General features: G+C 44.0%; 1 protein-coding gene across 4 annotated transcripts in view; it reads right to left on the reverse strand.

Annotated features, from left to right (window-relative positions):
* Positions 1-24,942, reverse strand: part of LOC121539462 (tyrosine-protein phosphatase non-receptor type 21-like) — a 50,430-nt gene that overhangs the window by 17,790 nt on the left and 7,698 nt on the right. For 2 of the 4 annotated variants that reach the window (XM_041847976.2, XM_041847977.2), the window contains 13 exons: positions 23,119-23,422; positions 13,887-14,056; positions 13,315-13,412; positions 11,914-11,981; positions 11,725-11,795; positions 6,004-6,091; positions 5,607-5,695; positions 4,988-5,075; positions 4,595-4,674; positions 4,415-4,510; positions 3,989-4,049; positions 2,063-2,144; positions 309-1,810 (listed from right to left, as the gene is read on the reverse strand). In XM_041847976.2, coding sequence (XP_041703910.1) covers positions 309-1,810; positions 2,063-2,144; positions 3,989-4,049; positions 4,415-4,510; positions 4,595-4,674; positions 4,988-5,075; positions 5,607-5,695; positions 6,004-6,091; positions 11,725-11,795; positions 11,914-11,981; positions 13,315-13,412; positions 13,887-14,056; positions 23,119-23,298 — 2,673 coding nt within the window. In that variant the 5' untranslated portion in view covers positions 23,299-23,422. Of the gene's footprint in view, positions 1-308; positions 1,811-2,062; positions 2,145-3,988; positions 4,050-4,414; positions 4,511-4,594; positions 4,675-4,987; positions 5,076-5,606; positions 5,696-6,003; positions 6,092-11,724; positions 11,796-11,913; positions 11,982-13,314; positions 13,413-13,886; positions 14,057-23,118; positions 23,423-24,663; positions 24,838-24,942 lie in introns of those variants that run through there. The other 2 variants (XM_041847975.2, XM_041847978.2) reach the window with 2 other exon arrangements.

A 24,942-nucleotide genomic window follows, 5' to 3' on the forward strand; every position in this document is an offset into this window, starting at 1 on the left:
GTGTGACACTTCGTGATGTGAATGATATATTCATTCAAATGTCAGACATCTTAGCTAAGAGGAAAAGCTTATCTTAACTGACAGAGAAATTAAAAATAATCTCCAAGACATTAAGATTGGGCAACAGCTGTTCCTTGAACAATGAAAGAGACACTGACACCTCTAGTCAAACTTAGTAGTCAAATGTACTTTTTTTAAAATGATGCTAAAAACACAGACATGTTTGGGCAGCGAGTAAGGCAGTGGAGACTGGGGCTACTATGGTGGGACATAGGCTACTATGGCGGAGGAGAGGTTGTAAGACTCACGGCAGGAGGCAGGCCATCAATGGGTTTCTTCCCAGCAGGAACGTCTGACACAGGCCTCTTCTTGATGAAATCCTTCTTGGCCTTCTGTTTGTTCTGCCCACTGATGTCACTGTCCGACATCGAGGGCACAATCCTGCCAGTCTGCCCACCCTCAAACAGGTACAGCGACTCCGCCTCCTGGATCAGTGGGTGCACCTGATAGGCTTGAAGGTCAGACAAGGCAGGGTCAAGGGAGGAGCCAATGGGATATGCGGGCGGGGGCTCCAGGGGAATCTGGCCCAGATTGGTTAGAAGCTGCTGCGAGTCAGGCCCGGACAATAGTGCATCGTCGGATTGGGGGGTGTGGCGTCCGCTCTCGTCCTCAAACTCCTCTTCCTCGCTGCTGTGCACCAGCATGGTGGCGTCTGACAGGGACTTCTTGTGGCCGTAGCGAACGTCCTCCTTCCCCTCCCCCCCGTCCTCTGACTTGGTCCGCTCCAGGAACACGTTGAGCTGGGAGCCTGAGGGGGGACCATGCGGGGCGTCTGTGGCTGAGGCAGATACAGTCCTTTCCTTGACCCTCATACCCTCCAGGCTGTAGGCCAGGCCTGCAATCTCGATGGAGTTGCGTTTGTGTGCGTTGTGCTGGTGAGGGTGGTGTTGTGGGGGTCCAGCCAGGAACAGGGGCTCGGATACCTCCTGCAGGGAGTGGGCTACAGGCAAACTGTCCTCCTGGAAGGTCTGGACTGAGTGGTGCACGCGCCGTGTGATGATCAGGTCCGGGTTGCTGCTGCTCACGTACAGGTGGCGAGAAAGGTCTGGCGTGCTGTTGGCGGGACGTGGGTGGGCCCCGTATGGGTAGGGGGGTGGAGGGCGGTACACTTGGGTCCTCATGATATTGGCCGCAGGGTACTCCTGCGCCTGCTGCAGCTGGACGTTTGTCAGCTCGGGCACACTGACCGCCCCCACCACCGGCCTCCTCTCCGTGGGGTAGGGGTACGGGGAGGGGCTGTGGAAGCTAGAGTTGAGATGGAAGGGGTAGTGGTGGTGCGCTCCTCCTCCACCATGCTCTCCTCTGATCTCTGGCTGGCTGTAGACCAGGGGGTCCGGCCTGCTGTAGGCGTACGAGTTCCCAATGTTCAGGTTCCTCATGGAGTGGCTCTGGCGGTGCTCGTAGGCATGCACCATCCCCCCTCCACCTCCCCGGTTCTTCTGCCTCATGACCGTCTCGTAGTCCGGGGTGGCGCGGTAGGAGGGGGGGATGAGGGCACTGTGGCGGTGCGAGGGCACATAGTCGGGCCGGGTGATGTCACTTCCTGTGATGGAGGGGTTGGAGGACATGGGCGAGGGCTGCATGTAGTGCTGGGGGTTGGTGAGGGAGCTGGTGCTGTGGGCACTGTACACGCTGCCGTTACGCAGCCGCCCGTTCCCACCGCCGCTGTTGCCGTACTCGAGTGGTGAGCGGTCCAGGCTGGTCTGGGAGTGGTAGTAGTAGCCATTCTGACTGTTCATGTACAGGTTGTCTGAGAGATAGAACAAAGATAAGACAAAGGTCTTGTTAGAACTACAGTCATAGGAAGGACATACCCATTAAAATAACCCTTTAATCTAAGCATTGTTGCATGACTAAGCATGATTAAACAGTGAGCGGACATTCACCTTCATCTCTTTGTTCATTAACAGGGCTCAGATAGATACATGGTGCATGATGGTGGTTAAAAATAGAGATGAAACACCAGTGATCATGGTAAGGTCAGGCCTAACTTTATAAGTACCTTGTGAAGATGTGTAAGGCTCAGTGAAGTGGCCATTGTAGTGCATCTGTGGCGGGGGCAACATGTAGGGCGGGGACTTTGGCTGCACAGAGAGAGATCAACCAACAACACGATTTAGTTAAGGCACACATGATCTTCACGCAGCCCAACAGCATGGAATTACAGTGGCTTGCGAAAGTATTCACCCCCTTGGCATTTTTCCTATTTTGTTGCCTTACACCCTGGAATTAAAATTGATTTTTGGGGGTTTGTATAATTTGATTCACACAACATGCATACCAATTTGAAGATGCAAATGATTTGTTATTGTGAAACAAACAAGAAATAAGACAAAAAAACTGAACTTGAGCTTGCATAACTATTCACCCCCCCAAAGTCAATACTTTGGAGAGCCACATTTTTGCAGCAATTACAGCTGCAAGTCTCTTGGGGTATGTCTCTATAAGCTTGGCACATCTAGCCACTGGGATTTTTGCCCATTCTTCAACGCAAAACTGCTCCAGCTCCTTCAAGTTGGATTGGTTCCGCTGGTGTACAGCAATCTTTAAGTCATACCACAGATTCTCAATTGGAATGAGGTCTGGGCTTTGACTAGGCCATTCCAAGACATTTAAATGTCTCCCCTTAAACCACTCGAGTGTTGCTTTAGGAGAATGCTTAGGGTCATTGTCCTGCTGGAAGGTGAACCTCCGTCCCAGTCTCAAATCTCTGGAAGACTGAAACAGGTTTCCCTCAAGAATTTCCCTGTATTTAGCGCCATCCATCATTCCTTCAATTCTGACCAGTTTCCCAGTCCCTGCCGATGAAAAACATCCCACAGCATGATGCTGCCACCACCTGCTTCACTGTGGGGATGGTGTTCTCGGGTGATGAGAGGTGTTGGGTTTTCTTGATGGCCAAAAAGCTCAATTTTAGTCTCATCTGACCAGAGTACCTTCTTCCATATGTTTGGGGAGTCTCCCACATGCCTTTTGGCGAACACCAAACGTGTTTCCTTATTTTTTTCTTTAAGCAATGGCTTTTTTCTGGCCACTCTTTCATAAAGCCCAGCTCTGTGGAGTGTATGGCTTAAAGTGGTCCTATGGACAGATACTCCAATCTCCGCTGTGGAGCTTTGCAGCTCCTTCAGGGTTATCTTTGGTCTCTTTGTTGCCTCTCTGATTAATGCCCTCCTTGCCTGGTCCTTGAGTTTTGGTGGGCGGCCCACTCTTGGCAGGTTTGTTGTGGTGCCATATTCTTTCCATTTTTTAATAATGGATTTAATGGTGCTCCGTGGGATGTTCAAAGTTTCGGATATTTTTTTATAACCCAACCCTGATCTGTACTTCTCCACAACTTTGTCCCTGACCTGTTTGGAGAGCTCCTTGGTCTTCATGGTGCCGCTTGCTTGGTGGTGCCCCTTGCTTAGTGGTGTTGCAGACTCTGGGGCCTTTCAGAACAGGTGTATAAATACTGAGATCATGTGACAGATCATGTGACACTTAGATTGCACACAGGTGGACTTTATTTAACTAATTATGTGACTTCTGAAGGTAATTGGTTGAACCAGATCTTATTTAGGGGCTTCATAGTGAATACATATGCACGCACCACTTTTCCGTTATTTATTTTTTTGAAACAAGTCATTTTTTTCCTTTCACTTCACCAATTTGGACTATTTTGTGTATGTCCAGTACATGAAATCCAAATAAAATCCATTTAAATTACAGGTTGTAACGCAACAAAATAGGAAAAAACGCCAAGGGGGATGAATACTTTTGCAAGGCACTGTCCACACAAATGTAATAGTGTGCTGAAGCACTGGCCAGGGTCTGTGACGTTTGTCATGTGCTGCATTCCACAGGCCATAGCTTAGAGGGAAACTGTGTGTGTTTGAGACAGAAATCGTGTTTTTTTTGTGTGTGTGTGTGTTCACTGGCAGCGTACCAGAGACATCCTGGTGGAGGATCGCCGTCTCACTGGGTTCACAGCGGTAGGCTGGGTTTGGCTGAGAACAGGAACATAAAAACGAAACAAACAGGTAGTAAAAACAAAAAGGCTTTCTTTCAAGTTGAAAGGGACTCAGGGAAGTGGTTTTAGGGAGGCTCTTCTCTGTTAAATTAAATATCCCTTTATCGCAGTGAAAGATGAGAGCAATATCCAGGAGAGAACTCCTTTTAGTAAGATTTTTTTTGTATACATCATCTTTCTTCGCCCAAACACCCAAAACATAAAAAGGTGGTGACGAGGGGATTGGTGTCATTTAAATGTAGCTAGGGTGTTTTGTAGGGCTCTGGTTGGTTTTAGGGGAGGGTGTTGGCTCTCTGAGGAGACCTGTACTGTAGGCGGGTGGCTGCGGACAGCGTTGCTCACCCCTTGTTAGAAGGCAGAAAAGGAAAGCGAGGAAAGGAAAGAGTGAGAATGGACTTCTGGGAGCCCTCAGAAGGCGAAGGGGGGTCAGACTCCTCTCTGGAGAGAGGAGAAGAGGGGACAGCAGTGAGGAGAGCAGACGCACACAGGAACAGGGCTAGAATCGTTAAGAGAGACACTTACAGGCTGCTCTTGTTAATCTTATAAAACTTGTGCCTGGCCAGACACATCCGGCACACATATTTGGAGGTTTCCAAGTCTTCCTGTAGAAGGCAAAGAAAACATTCACAGCGTTAGACATTCAATACACTGGACTGGTGGTGGTGGTGTTCTACTCATTCACCAACCCAAATACAACTGCATGGGGCTTTAGCCAGCGGTTGTTGACCCTATACGCATGTGGCTTAGTTACCGCCATACAGCACACATACACAAGAACACGTTTATCTAGAAAGGTCAATACACATTCACACAGCATGCACTGTGTGAGCATAGTACTCCAGTGTATGTGTGGGACAATGTGTATAATGGGAAGAGGATAATTGCGGTGTGTGGTGATGGTGGTTTGAGACTCACGGTCTGGAACTGCACGCTCTCCTCTTTGTTGGTCAGCTCCAGGGCAAAGAAGGACTTATTGTGAGTCATGTTGTTAATTTCATTCCACCTACACAGAACATTAAAACATAGGGGGGCGAGAGCATGAGGCAGAGGCAGTGTCAGTGGTCACAAAACCTCAATTTCTGCAGCCTGCTGTGGGAGGCGAGTGACGTTAACAGAAACCATATCTGAGTCAATAGTTAGAGAAGTGTCTACATTCAACACTCTTAGTAGCATTTAGACAGTGATATTCTACACAATTTAGTAAATTGAAGGAGACCTGATATGAGGCCTAGAGTTTCTCCTTGCCAGGTCACATGGTCAGGAAAAACTACTGTCCGCAACTATATAAACATCCCATCAGATCCAAAATAGACAGACGACCATGCCATCTTAGAATAGTAGCTAGCTGTGGACTGAACCAGACTCAATATGCTGAGTCATTGGATATAACACAATTACTGTTTCAGGTACACAAATAGCAGACAGGCTTTTATTCAGACAGCTCATATTTAGAAGCAGAACATATTGCAGGCCTGGGTTATTACTGTAAAAAATTTATATTCAAAAAATAAAAATACATTATTTCCAGTCTTACTTGAATACGAGGGGTGGCCTGCCGTTTTTGTGCTTGACAAAGATGCCGTCCAGACAGGCCCCAAGGAGGATATCAGTGCCTTGGCTGTCCTGTGGGGATGGGAAGAGAGAACAGGATTAAAAGGAAGAACTATAGCTAATTTGTTTTTTTGTTCTGTGTGTGATGGGCAGCCTACATTTATCCTTCTATGAATATATTCTGGGAGATCAGCACCTGCATCTGCTGCATTTTGAACTAAAAAACCATCTGTCCCTTAATTAATGCCTTCACACATACATAATATTGACAAATAGAGGTATTGACAGAAAGTCAATAGGACTGGATAGCAATGTAGTAGTGCAGTGTGCAGTAAGGCTTTGGTGGAGCAGGTACTGTAGGTTGGTGTAGCTGTGTTCACCTTGGCTGGGGTACTCTCCTGGCCATAGCCCTCCATCTTCTCCACCTCCTGCATGTACAACATCTCTGCCTCTGGGGCAGGCAACCCCCTGAGAGAAACACACACATATATATGGCAATGTGAGTTAACATAAACAATACACATGTCCAAAGCAGACAAACAGACACATGGAGACACCAACATCCATTAACCAGCATAGATAGAGAGTACACAGACACACCCACACATACTTTGGTCACATTCCGAAACAGGATTCAGACGCTTTTATCCAAAGCTACTTACAGTCAAGTGTGCATACATTTTTACGTATGGGTGGTCCCGGGGTTCGAACCCACTACCCTGGCGTTACAAGCGCCATGCTCTACCAATTGAGCTACAGAGGACCATCATCTTATAAAGTCATTCAAAGTGCTTCATTAAAAAGGTGTACTAGACTACTGTCTGAGATCATGAGATGGTATTCAAGAAATAAGTTGTTTCATCTAACATGTCTATGCAGGAATAATGCATTGTCATGAATGTTGGGCTGATAATTAGGTTATCGTTATATTTTACTGTTAAAATAGGGCACCAGAATTTGTAAGGGTTCAGCAGCAAAGCTGGTGAAACCCTATTGTATTTGTTGCCGTTGATTATAATTTTCCCTTCATCTGCCGATTTGTGAAAAAAATGCAAATTTCCGTGAGATGGTAAAGCCTAGGAGGTTGCAACTTTGCATGATGGTAAAGGAGCAAGGGCCACATCCTATCATGCAATGCAATGCCATGCCAAATGGCCACATGGTCGCGCTATAACAAGCGATTGAATATGCACACTTTTAAATCTCACAGCCCTCACCCCGTTTGAGCTAGAGCCCTGAAATTCGGTATATAGGTCCCTCTCCTCACAAGGAACAAATGTGCCTCAAGGACCCATGATGTCCGTCATGATGGCTTTTCCACCATTTAGATTTTTGTGAAAAACACTTACTTAAAACACTACTTCTCTGGCACAAAACATGGCATCTATGGAGCAAGCGCTCACAAATTAGGTTTTCCCAGGATAGCATCTCAAACAACATGGCCGCTACTGACCAATAAACAATAATGTGGGCGTGGTCTGGCACAAATGCATTTAACTCCGACACAGATATTTGCATTGTAACAAACACTGTCAAGACTCAAGATATCTAAGCACATTCAGCTCGACCACACAGTAGCGCTATAATGGGCACATGTTTATACTGTTGATCGGTTTGACTCCGAGTGATGAAATTTGGCACACATACTCAGGGATATGACTATAGTTAACCTGTTAAGTATGGTTCAGTTTAGCCGCATGGTGGTGCTGTTGGACAGGAACAATCATTCATGCAAGATCATTGGCTAATAGCGAGCATAATGTTTGAGCGAGAGTCTTGAAAAATATTGAGTTTGAAGATGTGCATCTATAGATACTATATATCAAATTTGGTGCCGATCAGTCCAGCGGTGCTGTAGAAGAATACTTTTTAAAGTAGTACACATAATTGAAAATGGTACAAAATACATCAAAAGCATATTTTAACGCATGATCAGTTTGATTTTGAGATCTGATATTTGGCAAGTGTGGTAAACAGTGCAGAAGTAACTCGTCTTAGGGCAATGTGTCCAATGTTTCATGATGGTGGCACAGTGGGCCCATAGCTTAACCCTGTCTTTTAGCTAGACCTCTAACTCTAAACATAATACCCACTGCTGGTAGCCATGTATTAAAAACAACGTTGTTGTGGTAGCCTACTACTCAATGGAGTCCCATGCACTTGCAATGGCTGATGCACATTTCTCGTGTGCCATATCCCAAAGCCATATCAAATATCTTGCGATAGAGCAACATTTTGAGATAAACAAATATATACACTACTGGTCGAAAGTTTTAGGACACCTACTCATTCAAGGGTTTTTCTTTATTTTTTACTATTTTCTACATTGTAGAATAATAGTGAAGACATCAAAACTATGAAATAACACATATGGAATCATGTAGTAACCAAAAAAGTGTTAAACAAATCCAAATATATTTTATATTTGAGATTCTTCAAATAGCCACCCTTTGCCTTGATGACAGCTTTGCACACTCTTGGCATTCTCTCAACCAGCTTCACCAGGAATGCTTTTCCAACTGTCTTGAAGGAGTTCCCACATATGCTGAGCACTTGTTGGCTGCTTTTCCTTCACTCTGTGGTCCAACTCATCCCAAACCATCTCAATTGGGTTGAGGTCGGGTGATTGTGGAGGCCAGGTCATCTGATGCAGGACTCCATCACTCTCCTTCTTGGTCAAACAGCCCTTACACAGCCTGGAGGTGTGTTTTGGGTCATTGTTCTGTTGAAAAACAAATGATAGTCCCACAAAGCGCCAACCAGATGGGATGGCGTATCGCTGCAGAATGCTGTGGTAGCCATGCTGGTTAAGTGTGCCTTGAATTCAAAATAAATCACTGACAGTGTCACCAGCAAAGCACCCCCACACCACCTCCTCCATGTTCCACGGTGGGATCCACACATGCGGAGATCATCCGTTCACCTACTCAGCGTCTCACAAAGACACGGCAGTTGGAACCAAAAATCTCACATTTGGACTCATCAGACCAAAGGACAGATTTCCACCGGTCTAATGTCCATTGCTTGTGTTTCTTGGCCCAAGCAAGTCTCTTCTTATTATTGGTGTCCTTTAGTAGTGGTTTCTTTGCAGCAATTCGACCATGAAGGCCTGATTCACGCAGTCTCCTCTGAACAGTTGATGTTGAGATGTCTGTTACTTGAACTCTGTTAAGCATTTATTTGGGCTGCAATCTGAGGTGCAGGTATTCTAATGAACTTATCCTCTGCAGCAGATGTAACTCTGGGTTTTCCTTTCCTGTGGTGGTCCTCATGAGAGCCAGTTTCATCATAGTGCTTGATAGTTTTTGCGACTGCATTTGAATAAACTTTCAAAGTTCTTGACATTTTCCGGACTGACTGACCTTCATGTCTTAAAGTAATGATGGACTGTCGTTTCTCTGCTTATTTGAGCTATTCTTGCCATAATATGGACTTGGTTTTTCACCAAATAGGGCTGTCTTCTGTATACCACCCCTACCTTGTCACAATACAACTGATTGGCTCAAACGCATTAAGGAAAGAAATTAAACAAATTAACTTTTAACAAGGCACACCTGTTAATTGAAATGCATTCCAGGTGACTACCTCATGAAGCTGGTAGAGAGAATGCCAAGTGTGTGCAAAGCTGTCATCAAGGCAAAGGGTGGCTACTTTGAAGAATCTCAAATATAAAATATATTTTGATTTAACACTTCTTTGGTTACTACATGATTCAATGTGTTATTTCATAGTTTTGATGTCTTCACTATTATTCTACAATGTAGAAAATAGTACAAATAAAGAAAAACCCTTGAATGAGTAGATGTGTCCAAACTTTTGACTGGTACTGTATATGGATGATTTATAAAGCCAGGCACATTTAACAGTTAGGCTATTGATTATAGACCTAATTAAGTTGGGGTTTCCTCTCTCCTCACTTTTCTTAGACAATTAAGGTAAGGGCTGTTATCTTTTCTCCTAACTCCACTGCATTGTTCTCAACACCAATATGCTGGTTAACTTTGTTATTATGCACATAGCAACATGGTCTAGGAAAAGGTGCCAATTCAACAGCGCACTAATGTGTTTCAAAACCGCGGACAACGACCACTATCCAACACGGGAGAAAGTGCATTTGTTATAAAATAATATTATTTTTATTTGTGTTGCACCATTGTTCTTACATAATATAACCTTATACAATTTCAGTGGCACGTCTTAGACTGATGGACTGTGCCATCCCCACAGCCTCCACAATGGATCAGTCCACTCAGACAGCCTCCTGAAAAAGTAGGAAGTTCGGAGTGAGATTATCAATAAATTAATCCTAAATATTTCAAAAACTAAACGCATTGTATTTGGGACAAATTATTCACTAAACCTTAAACCTCAACTAAATATTGTAATGAATAATGTGGAAATTGAGCAAGTTGAGGACTGTCATTGTCAAAACATATTGATGCAACAGTAGCTAAAATGGGGAGAGGTTTGTCCATAATAAAGCACTGTTCTTCCTTCTTAACAACTCTATCAACAAGGCAGGTCCTACAAGCCCTAGTTTTGTCACACCTCGACTACTGTCCAGTCTTATGATCAGGAGCCACAAAGATGGACTTAAGAAAATGACAATTGGCCCAGAACAGGGCAGCACGTCTGGCACTTAAATATACACGGAGAGCTAACATGTCAATCTCTCCTGGCTCAAAGTAAAGGAGAGATCGACTTCATCACTACTTGTACTTATGAGAAGTATTGACGTTGATTGCATCGAGCTGTCTGTTTAAACTACTAGCACATAGCTCGGACACCCATGCAAAAACAGATAAAAAGACACCTTATGGAACAGCGGGGACTGTGAAGAGACACCCACACAGACAGACGCATGCATACACACACGATAACATACGCACTATACACACATGTACACATTGATTTTGTGTTGTAGATACTGGGGGCGGCAGTAGCTTAGTGGGTAAGAGCGTTGTGCCAGTAACCGAAAGGTCGCTGGTTCTAATCCCCAAGCTGACTAGGTGAAAAATCTGTCGAAGTGCCCTTAAGCGAGGCACTTAACCCTAATTGCTCCTGTAAGTCGCTCTGGATAAGAGCGTCTGCTAAATGACTAAAATGTAAATGTCTGTATGTGGTAGTAGAGTAGTGGCCCGAGGGCACACACTTAATGTGTTGTGAAATGTATTTTAATATTTTAAAAATTGCATAACTGCCTTAATTTTGCTGGACCCCAGGAAGAGAAGCTGCTGCCTTGGCAGGAAATAATGGGGATGCATAATAAATCCAAATACTAATGTAGAATGTGCAGCTCACACCCATGCGACCAATTAAAACATTTACTCGCACAGCCAAGTCAAAGGGAAGCAAAATGCAACTAAATGGTCGCAGTCTGGAGCCCTGACAACCCTTATCTCAACAAACTGAAATAGTGTCAGTCTAGTTCAACCACCAACATGATTAGCTGCTGCTATGTGCTATCCCCCATCACCTCCATCTTCTGTTCATCTGTGTCACTGCACTTCGTTTGACACACACAAAGCAGTGAAACCATTTCATACACACCAACATCGAGGCAAGCATCAAGTCCTCACCTCACCTACAGAACCCACCCCAACCTGACACCTCCCTCCCCTGTAGCTGGGGCCCAAAGTATGACAACTATTCCCAGGGATGTTATCTGGGCTTTATCTTAACAACTCTTTCCAGCTATCTATCTATCCAGATCATATCAGGGATGAGCAGAAGGCTGGAAACCTGCAGGTTGGGATGGACGGATGGGGGGGATGAAAACCAGCTGGCCTTGGACTGGAGGAGTGAGGAGGCTTGGTGCCAGGCCGGCCCCGGCTCTGGGTTTTTCATCCAGCTGCCCGACTGTAAATTACAGCTGAGGACCCCTGGTCAGATGGGTTTATTTTCGGCCTGCTAACTGAGGCCAGATGAGATAGAAGCACCATGGACTGGCCCACTGCATGGATCGAACCTGGACTCAATTAAAAGGCACTGAGTATGTCAGCCTCAGGAGATGTGAAGGGGGGTTCCTGTGGAGAATGAAAGGCATGTCTTCTTTTCCACAGATGGAAAATCTGATGGAGGAACATCTGAAGATTTCTCACCTGTAGTTCTGGTAAAGCAGAGCCACTTTCTGAGTGGCCTCTTCCAGTACTCGCTCATCCTGGATCCAGCCCTATGAAGAGATGGGGAAACCTATATTACATTGTGCACATTCATGAACAGATGACTATAGGATGTAAAACAAGAACTTTGAGATGCAAAGTCATTGAGAAAAGAAAGAAACTGCTTACGATAGGAAAGAGCACAAACTTCTGAAGAAACTCCTGCGAATCGTAACGATTGAAGTCTCCAAAGTCAGCTGAAACACAGAAAATAATCAAATACAATCTTAATTTTTGTACACAGGATGAATATATGTAAATAACAGTACAGTAATATTTTTCCTAGCAGTGAATACAAGTGAAAACCTGACTTAAAAAACGTTTATTTCAATAGTTAAAGTCTGTAATGTGGCTATTTCTGCAGTTAGTGTGAGGCAGACTGAAAGCATCCATGGATTTTCAGAATGGCGTGATGCTTATTTTAGAAAAGCAGGGGACCCGTGTGTTATGGCACAGGATTGCTTTAACGTCTGAAATCATAGTGGTCCAACGTTAACAGCAATCTCTGTCTGCACGCCAGCTATGTTCACAGCTATGTTCAGTATCCCAGGCATTATCCATGCTAGCTACGGCCCTACAGGCCAAGCCCCCACAAGCCCTAACCTCAGCAGCTAGGTAAAAATAGACAATGTCCAACATCTTCCAAGCAAAAACCAAAAGCAAACTTAGAAGGGCTTTTTTTAAGTCAGCAAATACTTGAGGTTTCTTAAAGCTTTCAGTATTACTGAGATGCTATTTTGTTCTAGCTTGCTATGCAGATTGAGAAGTAAGAGTTTGGACCTGGGTTGCACCAGTAAGTGATCTCAGTTGCTGTGCTATGTTAACACCTAGGCCAGTAACTTGCACTGCCTGATATAACTTTGCCAGTAGTGTTTGAGATTCTTCTGGCTGGGCAAAATTGGGAGTCCAGAAATGTCAAGCTGGAGACTCATGCAAAGGGAGTTTACACTCCCTGGGCCTGGCCAGTTTATAGGTTGGTTTGGGCATGATGGTGCTTGTTAAGTGTCCTACATTAACAGACTTGTGAAAAGCTCAATAAACCCTAAATAAAAGTGCTTGACTCAGCTTTTATACAAACAAGGTTACTTAGGATAGTAGAAAAAGGCCTTAAATTGTACAATACAACAACAATGTTCTCTTGAATACCAACTAAAATTATTCACGTTTAAAGTTCACATTTCCCTAGCTATGCTTTGAAATCATGAGACTTCCGACGAGTCCCGAGTTGAAATTCAGTAATGATCCTTGAGACCATACTCTAACGACTTCACTCCTTTTGCATTGGTGGACCATCAACAGCTTTAGGTTCAATAAAGCATGAGCTGTGGAATTTACAACAACAGGTCATGACAGCATGACAGTTTGTGAGTGTGGTGCAAAACACTTGCTGTGGCCACGCATGGCAGGACCTGACCTGTCACCACAGTTTGAACAGGTGGCGATCCTCAGTTACCCTATCAGTAGATTAGTGTGTACTGAGTTTAATTTCCCTTTATCACATTCAGAGCCGGTGTTCAGTATTCACATTACCTTGCACTGCCAAGCCTGCCAGGCGGATGGCCTGTTCTATGGAGCAAGGGATTCTGCCTTCGAGAACATCCTTCTTCAACTGGAGATAATACTGATATCTGTAGGGAGGTAGAGGAAAGTTGGTTACTCTCAAGGTGTGGACAGAAGACAAACATGACTTAGTTTGACCCCTCCATTCAATCGGTCAGTGAGAGATGTGATGTCATACTGTAGTGGGTGACAACACAGAAAAATCCATAGTGGTTACTGGACTGAGTTGCTCAATGTTCAGTAAGTGTTACTAAGATGATACTAAGGAGTTACTTAGGCAATAGAGGAATTATCTGATAAGGTAGTACCGAGTATGGCAAATCCTCTGTCATGTAGGACACACATGCATTACATTCCAAACTCCCTTCTCCCCTCACTCACTACTTTTGACTGATCCAATAGGAATGGATAGATTAAATCAATATGGTGGGAACTATGTGGCTTAGAGTTAACCAAGAAATTCATGAATGAGACAACATTTTGGCCTGAGAAGCAACCTGAATGAGTGTCTAGTGTCCCTCTGTGTTAAGCGTATATCTGACCTGGTGATCTCCTGCTGCAGCTGGCCCACGGTGGGCACGTAGAAGACCACTCCGAAGTAGACGGTGGGCTCCAGGCCGTACTTGTCTAGCTGCTTCTTCAGGGGCTTCTCCAGGTCGATCCATCGCTGCTGGTTCTGCTTGTTGAAGTACCATAGGCTGAAGTACGTTATCTGGTGGGGGGAGGAAAGGAAATGTGGGCCGTTAATGGAGGAAACAGGAAGCAGAGACTCTTTTGAAAGATGAGGTGATTGTGAAATCGTTACTTGTTATTGAAATGAAAGTAATATGGTATATGGTATATTTTGGTTTACAATGACAATAGCTTGTTGCATTTCCTACGCTAAATTCTAGAAGACTTAACATGTTTGTGCTTCCTTCTTCATCATAACATAGCTTGTTTTCATCTGAAACATGAATCTTGACCCACAAGCCCAAAGTAAAGTTACAAGCTGCTGTGCTGCTGCCACTCCCTGTTCAGTCTTGTGACTGTCTGCTGGGGTGGAGCAGTGTGCATCACACAATGAACAGTGGTTCTGGATTTGACCTGTATTGTTTATGATGAAGGGAGTCTGGCCACAAGGCTCACAGTGTGATTGCTCTGACTACAATTATACCATTACTAACCTATTTACAACATATGAATTATGTCTATTTGGAGTGTTGGAATATATATCCGAAATCACTGCTAGGCCATTTAAACCATCCCCTGTTACAAACAGTTCACACAAAGTTCATGGTAAACATCATCAACGTCTGTGAGAGAAACAACCTGACATTCCAACAAAGAGCCTATTCTAGAGATTCTCTGATGGCAAAATAGTCAGGCCAAAACATAGGCTACTAGCCTACAGATTATGAAAGGATTTCTATTTAAAATAGCCATATCTTCCTATATATTGCATGGTAACAGATCCTTCAACCATAGATTTATTTCAGTGTCCTGCCACTTTCCTATATAGAGCCCTATAAAACCTGTTTTATTGATTCAGTTTTTCCCCAAAATTCAGTTCTCTCTGTTTTGTCTTTCCAGGTTTTCGTTTTTTATTTAGATTTTTGGGTGTAGTTACCCAGAGATGTTACTGTTGCACTCATGTGATTGCAGAGTTTACTATACAAACGTAGGGCTGTCCCCGACAAAAAAAAAGAATCTTGGTCGACCGAAAGTCATCTGTTCTTTCAATCAATCAATCGGTCAAATGTATTTTACGTGTATTTTCCATATATAGACACACCCTATGTGTTTTAATAAAATCAACTATATGCACTGAGCGATGCTTTAAGGGCACTGTTTGATGAAATAATTAAGACACAAATGACTCACGAGGGAGCCAGAGATCAAGATAACCAGAAGAAAAAAACTGTACCCAAATCGACCATCCTCCTCCCGCTCCTACTGGCCTTCGCAGATTCTGCCATTATGCTCCGGAAATTGCCGGTAGGCTTCACCAGGGGTCAGCAACCTGTTTCATGTCGAGTGCCAATTTATCTTACCATTTCTACCGATCAAATCAAATGTTATTTGTCACATGCGCCGAATACAACAGGTGTAGACCTTACAGTGAAATGCTTACTTACAAGCCCTTAAACAACAGTTTTAAGAAAGAATACCAACAAACAAAAAATTACACAAAATAATACAATATAAAATAATACGAAATAAAAGTCAAAAATAATAAAGAGCAGCAGTAAAAATATCAATAGCGAGGCTATATACAGAGGGTACCGATACCGAGTCAATGTGCGGGGGCACCAGTTAGTCAAGGTAAATGAGGTAATATGTATATGTAGGTAGAGTTAGCTTCCTGCCATCCAGGACCTCTATACCAGGCGGTGTCAGAGGAAGGCCCTCAAAATTGTCAAAGACTCCAGCCACCCTAGTCATAGACTGTTCTCTCTGCTACCGCACGGCAAGCGGTACCGGAGTGCCAAGTCTAGGTCCAAAAGACTTCTCAACAGCTTCTACCCCCAAGCCATAAGACACCTAATCAGCTAATCATGGCTACCCGGGCTATTTGCATGAAAATGTTATAAATCTAAAAGTAACTTCTATTGCCATCGCCAACTATGTAAAAATATCCTAAATAAAGCCAATAAAATAAAAACATTGCAGCCTGCAGGTAGAAAATATCCTATAAATCACATTGGCTACGCAAGGCCTGTCTGCAAGGAACTTGAAACATTGCATCAACTATCAACTTGGTCCGGGTGCTAGCAAACTAGCAACATTGTATAAAATATTCTGGGCCCTCAGAGTTTCCTGTGAACAGACACAGCTGTAGGCTACTTGAGAAAGGAATAAGTAGTAATCAGTTAGGCCTATTTTATGAAGTTTCCACTGGATCAGAGAATTATTATTATTTTATTTTTTGCAGAGTGGTTATTGAGTTGTAAAGATTTTTCAAATAGGCTACATTGAGGAACTATTGTCAATGGATGTAAAACCAGACTGTTTACTTTGAGATGCTCCACAGCTCAATAGTTGTGGTGAGTTAAGACAATCAGAAATACTATCAGATCCCCAAATGGGCACATGTATAGGCCTACATTTGCATGCAGGCCAATTAGTCTAGGTCTACTTCTATGCGTAATCAGGTGCGCGTCCTTACTCAATATTGACAGGAGCGCTCCAAACAAAAGACAATGAATAAATTGACAGAACTCGTAAATGGAATGCAATAAACCAAAACCTTATTTCTCACAAGTGTAGCATAAGTTGTGCGCTCTGCATACAATGTGTCCATTCCGACAATGAGAATGGTAAACAACAGTAATAATAATAATAATAAATTGAATGCATTAACAGAAACCATAACCAAGTTAACATTTAATTGAGCAAGGTTTTTGGGAAAGCCTTTCCATCATTACCAGATGATGGTTATCATTAGCATCATCGCTAACGGCTACACAAAGTTTAGACATACGCAAGCATCACACACGCACACACAGGGGCATTCCTGTGCCGTTTCAGAAAGCTGCAGGAAAATACGAATCACTCATGCATTTTGTTCATGTCTTATGATTAACTTGGGCAAATTAATGCATTTTCTAATAAGTTCAATACATTTACTTGATTTCCTACTAAGTTCAATACATTTTGGAATATTGTTGAATTCCATTTTAATGTCTGGATTCCGTGATTAGGCCCTACCTATAGCCTTTCTGTCTTTACCCTAAGGCCTCCATACCAGGGAGTTAGGGACAAGCAAGGTTATCCTCTAGGCTTTACAGTTTGCAAAAAAAATACCAAATGAATGAAGAAGCCATTAACCACGTTTCAATTCACAGTTTTTACGCAAGTAAAGTCCTTCCGCATAAAAATAACTGCTGGAATGGAAACAGGAAGGTTCAATACAATTGTATAAATGCCGACAGATCATTTATTCGTTCGACATGGTAGGGTCTTTTTGTGTCTGTAAAATTAATTTGGCAATAAATGATGGTGGAAGCACCTTTATGCACAAATATTAATTAAATAACCATCATATCGACGTAAACTTGGGAGTCACGCGATGATATGGTGTGTGGTCCTCCCACTACGACTTGGGAGAGCACACAGTTTATTAGGCTACAGATTAAATAAGTTATGATGAACCGCACAGGATTGTGAAAGTGTACGGTGATCTTGATGCTCCTTTCCAATTAAAATCGAGGGTCTTATTTTGGTGACATGATGATCGATGCTTCAAATCAAATGTATTGGTCACATACACATGGTTAACAGATGTTATTGCGAGTGTAGTGAAATGCTTGTGCTTCTAGTTCTGACAGTGCAGCAATGTCTAGCAAGTAATATCTAACAGTTACGCAACAAAAATCTAATACACACAAATCTAATAAGTAAAGGAATGGAATAAGAATATATAAATATATGAGCAATGTCATTATCCTTATCAGTGCCAGACTAAGATGCAATAGATAGTATAGAATACAGTATATAAACTCAGCATAAAAAGAAATGTCCTCTCACTGCCAACTGCGTTTATTTTCAGCAAACGTAACATGTGTAAATATTTGTATGCCCATAACAAGATTCAACAACTGAGACAAACTGAACAAGTTCCACAGACATGTGACTAACATAAATTGAATAATGTGTCCCTGAACAAAGGGGGGGGTCAAAATGTAACAGTCAGTATCTGGTGTGACCACCAGCTGCATTAAGTACTGCAGTGCATCTCCTCATCATGGACTGCACCTGATTTGCCAGTTCTTGCTGTGAGATGTTACCCCACTCTTCCACCAAGGCACCTGCAAATTCCCAGACATTTCTGGGGGGAATGGCCCTAGCCCTCACCCTCCGATCCAACAGGTCCCAGACGTGCTCAATGGGATTGATATCCGGGCTCTTCGCTGGCCATGGCAGAACACTGACATTCCTGTCTTGCAGGAAATCACACACAGAACGAGCAGTATGACTGGTGGAATTGTCATGCTGGAGGGTCATGTCAGGATGAGCCTGCAGGAAGGGTATCACATGAGGGAGGAGGATGTCTTCCCTGTAACGCACAGCGTTGAGATTGCCTGCAATGACAACAAGCTCAGTCCGATGAGGCTGTGACACACCGCCCCAGACCATGACGGACCCTCCACCTCCAAATCGATCCCGCTCCAGAGTACAGGCATCGGTGTAACGCTCATTCCTTCAACGATAAACGCGAATCTGACCATCACCCCTGGTGAGACAAAACTGCGACTCGTCAGGGAAGAGCACGTTATGCCCGGTCCAGTGACGGTGGGTTTGTGCCAATAGGCGACGTTGTTGCCGGTGATGTCTGGTGAGGACCTGCCTTACAACAGGCCTACAAGCCCTCAGTCCAGCCCCTCTCAGCCTATTGCGGACAGTCTGAGCACTGATGGAGGGATTGTGCATTCCTGGTGCAACTCGGGAAGTTGTTGTTGCCATCCTGTACCTGTCCCGCAGGTGTGATGTTCGGATGTACCGATCCTGTGCAGGTGTTGTTACATGTGGTCTGCAACTGCGAGGACGATCAGCTGTCCGTCCTGTCTCCCTGTAGCGCTGTCTTAGGCGTCTCACAGTACGGACATTGCAATTTATTGCCCTGGCCACATCTGCAGTCCTCATGCCTCCTTGCAGCATGCCTAAGGCTCGTTCACGCAGATGAGCAGGGACCCTGGGACTTTTTCAGAGTCAGTAGAAAGGCCTCTTTAGTGTCCTACGTTTTCATAACTGTGACCTTAATTGCCTACCGTCTGTAAGCTGTTAGTGTCTTAACGACCGTTCCACAGGTGCATGTTCATTAACTGTTTATGTTTCATTGAACAAGCATGGGAAACAGTGTTTAAACAATTTTTTGATTATTTGGATTATCTTTGAAAGACAGGGTCCTGAAAAGGGGACGTTTCTTTTTTTTTGCTTAGTTTACATATGAGATGGGTAATGCAAGATATGTAAACATTAAAGTGGCATTATTAAAGTGACTTGTGTTCCATTGATTAAAGTGGCCAGTGATTTTCTAGTCTATATGTAGGCCGCAGCCTCTCTGTGCTAGTGATGGCTGTTTAACAGTCTGATAGCCTTGAGATAGAAGCTGTTTTTCAGTCTCTCTGTCCCATCTTTGATGCACCTGTACTGTCCTCGCCTTCTGGATGATAGCGGAGTGACAGGCAGTGGTTCGGGTGGTAGTTGTCCTTGATTATCTTTTTGGCCTTCCTGTGACATCGGGTGCTGTAGGTCACCTGGAGGGCAGGTAGTTTGCCCCCGGTGATGCATTGTGCAGACCGCACCACCCTCTGGAGAGCCCTGCGGTTGTGGGCGGTGCAGTTGCCGTACCAGGCGGTGATACAGCCCGACAGGATGCTCTCAATTGTGCATCTGTAAAAGTTTGTGAGGGTTTTAGGTGACAGGCCAAATTTCTTCAGCCTCCTAAGGTTGAAGAGATGCTGTTGCGCCTTCTTCACCACACTGTCTGTGTGGGTGGACCATTTCAGTTTGTCAGTGATATGTACGCTGAGGAACTTAAAACTTTCCACATTCTCCACTGCTGTCCCGTTGATGTGGATATGGGGGTACTCCCTCTGCTGTTTCCTGAAATCCACGATCATCTCCTTTGTTTTTTTGACGTTGAGTGAGAGGTTATTTTCCTGACACCACACTCCAAGAGCCCTCACCTCCTCCCTGTAGGCTGTCATGGTTGTTGGTAATCAAGCCTACTACTGTTGTGTCGTCTGCATACTTGATGATTGAGTTGGAGGCGTGCATTGCTACGCAGTCATGCGTGAACAGGGAGTACAGGAGGGGGCTGAGCACACACCCTTGTAGGGCCCCAGTGTTGAGGATCAGCGAAGTGGAGATGTTGTTTCCTACCTTCACCACCTGTGGGCGGCCCGTCAGGAAGCCCAGGACCCAATTGCACAGGGCGGGGTTGAGACCCACGGCCTCAAGCTTGATGATGAGCTTGGAGGGTACTATGGTGTTGAATGCTGAGCTAGTCAATGAACAGCTTTCTTACATAGGTATTCCTCTTGTCCAGATGGGATAGGGCAGTGTGCAGTGTGATTGCATCGTCTGTGGACCTATTGGGGCAGTATGCAAATTGAAGTGGGTCTAGGGTGACAGGTAAGGTGGAGGTGATATGATCCTTGACTAGTCTCTCAAAGCACTTCATGATGACAGAAGTGAGTGCTACGGGGCGATAGTCATTTAGTTCAATTACCTTTGCATTCTTGGGTACAGGAACAATGGTTGCCATCTTGAAGCATGTGGGGTCAGCAGACTGAGATAGGGAGAGATTGAATATGTCCGTAAACACACCAGCCAGCTGGTCTGCGCATGCTCTGAGGACGGGGCTAGGAATGCCGTCTGGGCCGGCAGCCTTGCGAGGGTTAACACGTTTAAATGTCTTACTCACGTCCGCCGTGGAGAAGGAGAGCCCACAGTCATTGGTAGCTGGCCGCGTCGGTGGCACGCTGTTATCCTCAATGCGTGCAAAGAACTTGTCTTGCCGCCAGACAAGCTAAACGTTGGTGTCCGCGACGGAGCTGGTTTTCCTATTGTAGTCCGTGATTGTCTGTAAACCCTGCCACATATGTCTTGTTTCTGAGCCGTTGAATTGCGACTCCACTTTGTCTCGATATTGACGTTTTGCCTGTTTGATTGCCATGCGGAGGGAACGACCACTCTGTTTGTATTCTGCTATATTCCCCGTCACCTTGCCATGGTTAAATGCGGTGGTTCGTGCTTTCAGTTTTTCGCAAATGCTGGCATCTATCCACGGTTTCTGATTAGGGTAGGTTTTAATAGTCATAACAGGTACGACATCTCCTATACACTTCCTTATAAACCCACTCACCAAATCAGCGTATACGTCTATATTATTCTCAGAGGCTACCTGGAACATATCCCAGTCTGCATGATCAAAACAATCTTGTAGTGTGGATTCCGATTGGTCAGACCAGCGTTGAATAGTCCTAAGCACGGGTGCTTCCTGTTTGAGTTTCTGCCTTTAGGAAGAGAGGAACAAAATGTAGTCGTGGTCAGATTTGCCTAAAGGAGGGCAGGGGAGGGCCATGTATGCATAGCGGAAATGAGTGTAACAATGGTCCAGCGTTTTTCCAGCGCGAGTGCTACAGTCAATATGCTGATAGAATTTAGGTAGCCCTTTTCTCAAATTTGCTTTGTTAAAATCCCCAGCTACAAAAAATGCAGCCTCAGGATATATGGTTTCCAGTTTGCATAAAGTCCAGTGGAGTTCCTTGAGAACCGTCGTGGTATCAGCTTGAGGGGGGATAAACACGGCTGTAACAATAACCAAACAGAATTCTCTTGGGAGACAATACGGTCTGCATTTGATTGTGAGGAATTCTAGGTCAGGTGAACAAAATGACTTGAGTTCCTGTATGTTGTTACAATTACACCATTAGTCTTTAGTCATGAAACATACCTCCCCACCCCTCTTCTTCCCGAAGAGATGTTTATTCCTGTCGGCGCGATGTACTGAGAACCCAGATGGCTGTATGGACGGGGACAGTATATCCCGAGAGAGCCATGTTTCCATGAAACAGAGTATGTTACAATCCCTGATGTCTCTCTGGAAAGCAACCCTTGCCCTGATCTCGTCCACTTTGTTGTCTAGGGACTGGACATTAGCGAGTAATATACTTGGAAGCGATGGGTGGAGTGCGCGCCTCCTAAGTCTGACTAGGAGACCGCTCCGGCTCCCTCTCCTCCGGCGGCGTTGTTTTGGGTCGGCCTCTCGAATCAGTTCAAATGCCCTGGGTGGTGCGAACAAAGGATCCGCTTCAGGAAAGTCGTATTCCTGGTCGTAGTGCTGGTAAGTTGACGCCGCTCTGATATCCAATAGTTCTCCCCGCCTGTATGTAATTACACTTAAGATTTTCTGGGCTAACAATGTAAGAAATAATACATAAAAAAACAAAATACTGCAAAGTTTCCTAAGGACTAGAAGCGAGGCAGCCCTCTCTGTCGACACAATCATACGGTCCTAACTAGAGATGTAGCCGTTTACAAAGAAAAATATTCATAATATCCTTATCCATAATAATCTCATCATGTAGACTAGCCTGTCCGCACTATATCTGCAAGCTGTTGGCTAGAGTGCATGTGTGAAGACCATAGTAGTCACATTTGCTATTTAATGCAAAAGTTTGTGACAAAACTATCAGTAGAGTTGAAAATGCGATGGAAATACACTGAATTATTGATTTTATTCGGTACATGAAAACTTAAGCGAAGAAGTACATTTTGTGTGCACTAAATCATCAGGCACTGTTTTTTCTCCGCAACAAGTCCATTTGGTGGAAACACACCACTGGTGGGAAAATTTACATATTTTCTTTATGCGGATTCTAGAATATTCACATGAAAATCTGTTGCCAATTGGATGGAAACCTAGCTACCAAGTCTGATTCAGATGCATACCGAATCACAGCACAGGTGTCCACTGTGTGGTGTTCATTGCAGAGGTGGGTCCACTTGAGCGGTGCATGTTTGGCCTAAGTGATTGAAGAATGACTAGGTCAATGTGGAATGCCTTTGGCTGAAACTAATTATTCTTTCCATACCCTCAAGACAATAGGATACGTTCTAGGTTTCTGATAGTCCTGTCATTATAAAACAATCAGGTAGGCTGTTGGAGAACAGATCATAGACCATGATAACTTTAGCCTAAATGGCCACCTATTTGAGAAGAGTAATCACAAACACAAAACGACAACCATAAGTGTTTCAGTCGTTTTGCGTGAGCATACATACCTCTCGTAACTCGAGTCTCTGTGCAACTGCCTCCAAACATTCCTGGCCGGTGCTCTCCACAGAAAGCGTAAACTCAACAAATTCACCATTGAGCAGCTGAATGCGTGTGACCAGACAGCTCTTGCTTGAGACAGTATACCTTCGAGTTCTTTTGAGTTTTAAGCCGAATGGCAAGGGCATGTTTCAAAGTCCTTTGGCAAGGAGTCCTTCCTTGATCCAGAAAAATGTGTCCCGTTGTCTCTAAACTTTGCCCATCAAAAATGTAGTGGACAAGAGGCAATCCATGAGTTGGATACATGTATCCCTGCGAAAACAGAAAGAGACAAAATATGAGAGAATACAAATTATTTGATGAAGTCACACACATTTTCCAGATAACATTTCCAGACAAACAACATAGCAAACAGTATTATACGATATAACATGTTATTTGGAATCACCAACTTTGGTTCTGGAGTACAACAGGGTGTGCAGGCTTTTGTTCCAACCCAACACTAATACACACCTGATTTTAGAGTTCAACATTGATAAGTTGATTCAGTTATGTAGTGTGCGTGGCTGGAACAAAAGCCTGCAATCCCTGACCACCAGTGACCACTGGCAGAGGCAACCAATCTCAGAACATAAAACAGATGCCCGTTATGAAACAACACATCTTATTGGTAATCCATTTAGCTAGCTAGACAGGGAGCATCTGATTTCTTGGTGCAAATCAGAGTCAGTCAGTCGAGTGATTATTGAATGAGCTGCGAATAACTCTGTACCAGGAAATTGCTAATGGTGGTCCATCCCAAAGTTATCTGTAGGACACTTCCATTACACTGGATTAACAGAGATCAAAATTGATTGTTGATAGACAGTGCAGTGAGCTCCAGTCCAGATTTAACTAGTAAACTAAAGTTGTTTGTTACAAAGACATCAACGACTTTTACTTGCTAATAGCCAACATACTATATTACAATGTTCAATACAGGTTATATTGTAGAGACGGACAGTCTCCATCAGAAATTAGCATATTTTTTGACGTTAGTTAACTAGCTCAGTTAGCAGGTTAGCTGGCTAACTAGCCTTGCTAATTTAGTTAGCTAACGTTAGCCCACTAACGCCATCAAGTTGAAGCAACAAGTTACTTCGGGTTACATGAAAAATAAACAAACACTATTTTAGACAAAGCTAGCTATACGGTTATAAAACAGAGAAGCTCCCCCCAAAAAATAGAACCAAAGACAGTACAGTATGTTTAAGGACTCTGATAGAACTATCCAGTACACCAGGGTTTCCCAAACTCAGTCCTCCCCCAGTGCACGTTTTGGTTTTTGCCCTAGCACTACACAGCTGATTCAATTACCCTTCTAATCATCAAACGTCGATTATTTCAATCAACTGTGTAGTGCAGTGGGGGCCCAGGACAAAGTGTGTGAAAGCCTGCAGTACAATAACTTTCGCTAACTAGCTTGCAGGATAGCATAGCTAACGTCGTCAGCGTCAAAATGGGCTCTCCATCACAACAAAATCCCTGCAAATAGCTGACATTAGCACCTTTACCTTATTGATGTATGTCAAAAGCAAATTAGTCCATTTGTAAATTGTGCATATCCAAATCTGCCGCCAGTCATAATAGGTGATAGTTATGTCAAATATCGAAAAGGTTTAGTTTGGAAGCTGCATGCCGAAATCCAACTAAGCTAACGACGTGCTTCACTTCCTGCCGAAAGCGCAACAAGTGTGTATGAATCTCTACATCCGCGGATCTACATTCTACTCTTTTTAACACAACCGTTTTCCTATTATTTTGATTTACATAGACAAGCAAAACTATGAACA

The sequence above is a fragment of the Coregonus clupeaformis genome, chromosome 25 (assembly GCF_020615455.1).
Source record: "Coregonus clupeaformis isolate EN_2021a chromosome 25, ASM2061545v1, whole genome shotgun sequence".
In the NCBI taxonomy this organism is placed as follows: Eukaryota; Metazoa; Chordata; class Actinopteri; order Salmoniformes; family Salmonidae; genus Coregonus; species Coregonus clupeaformis.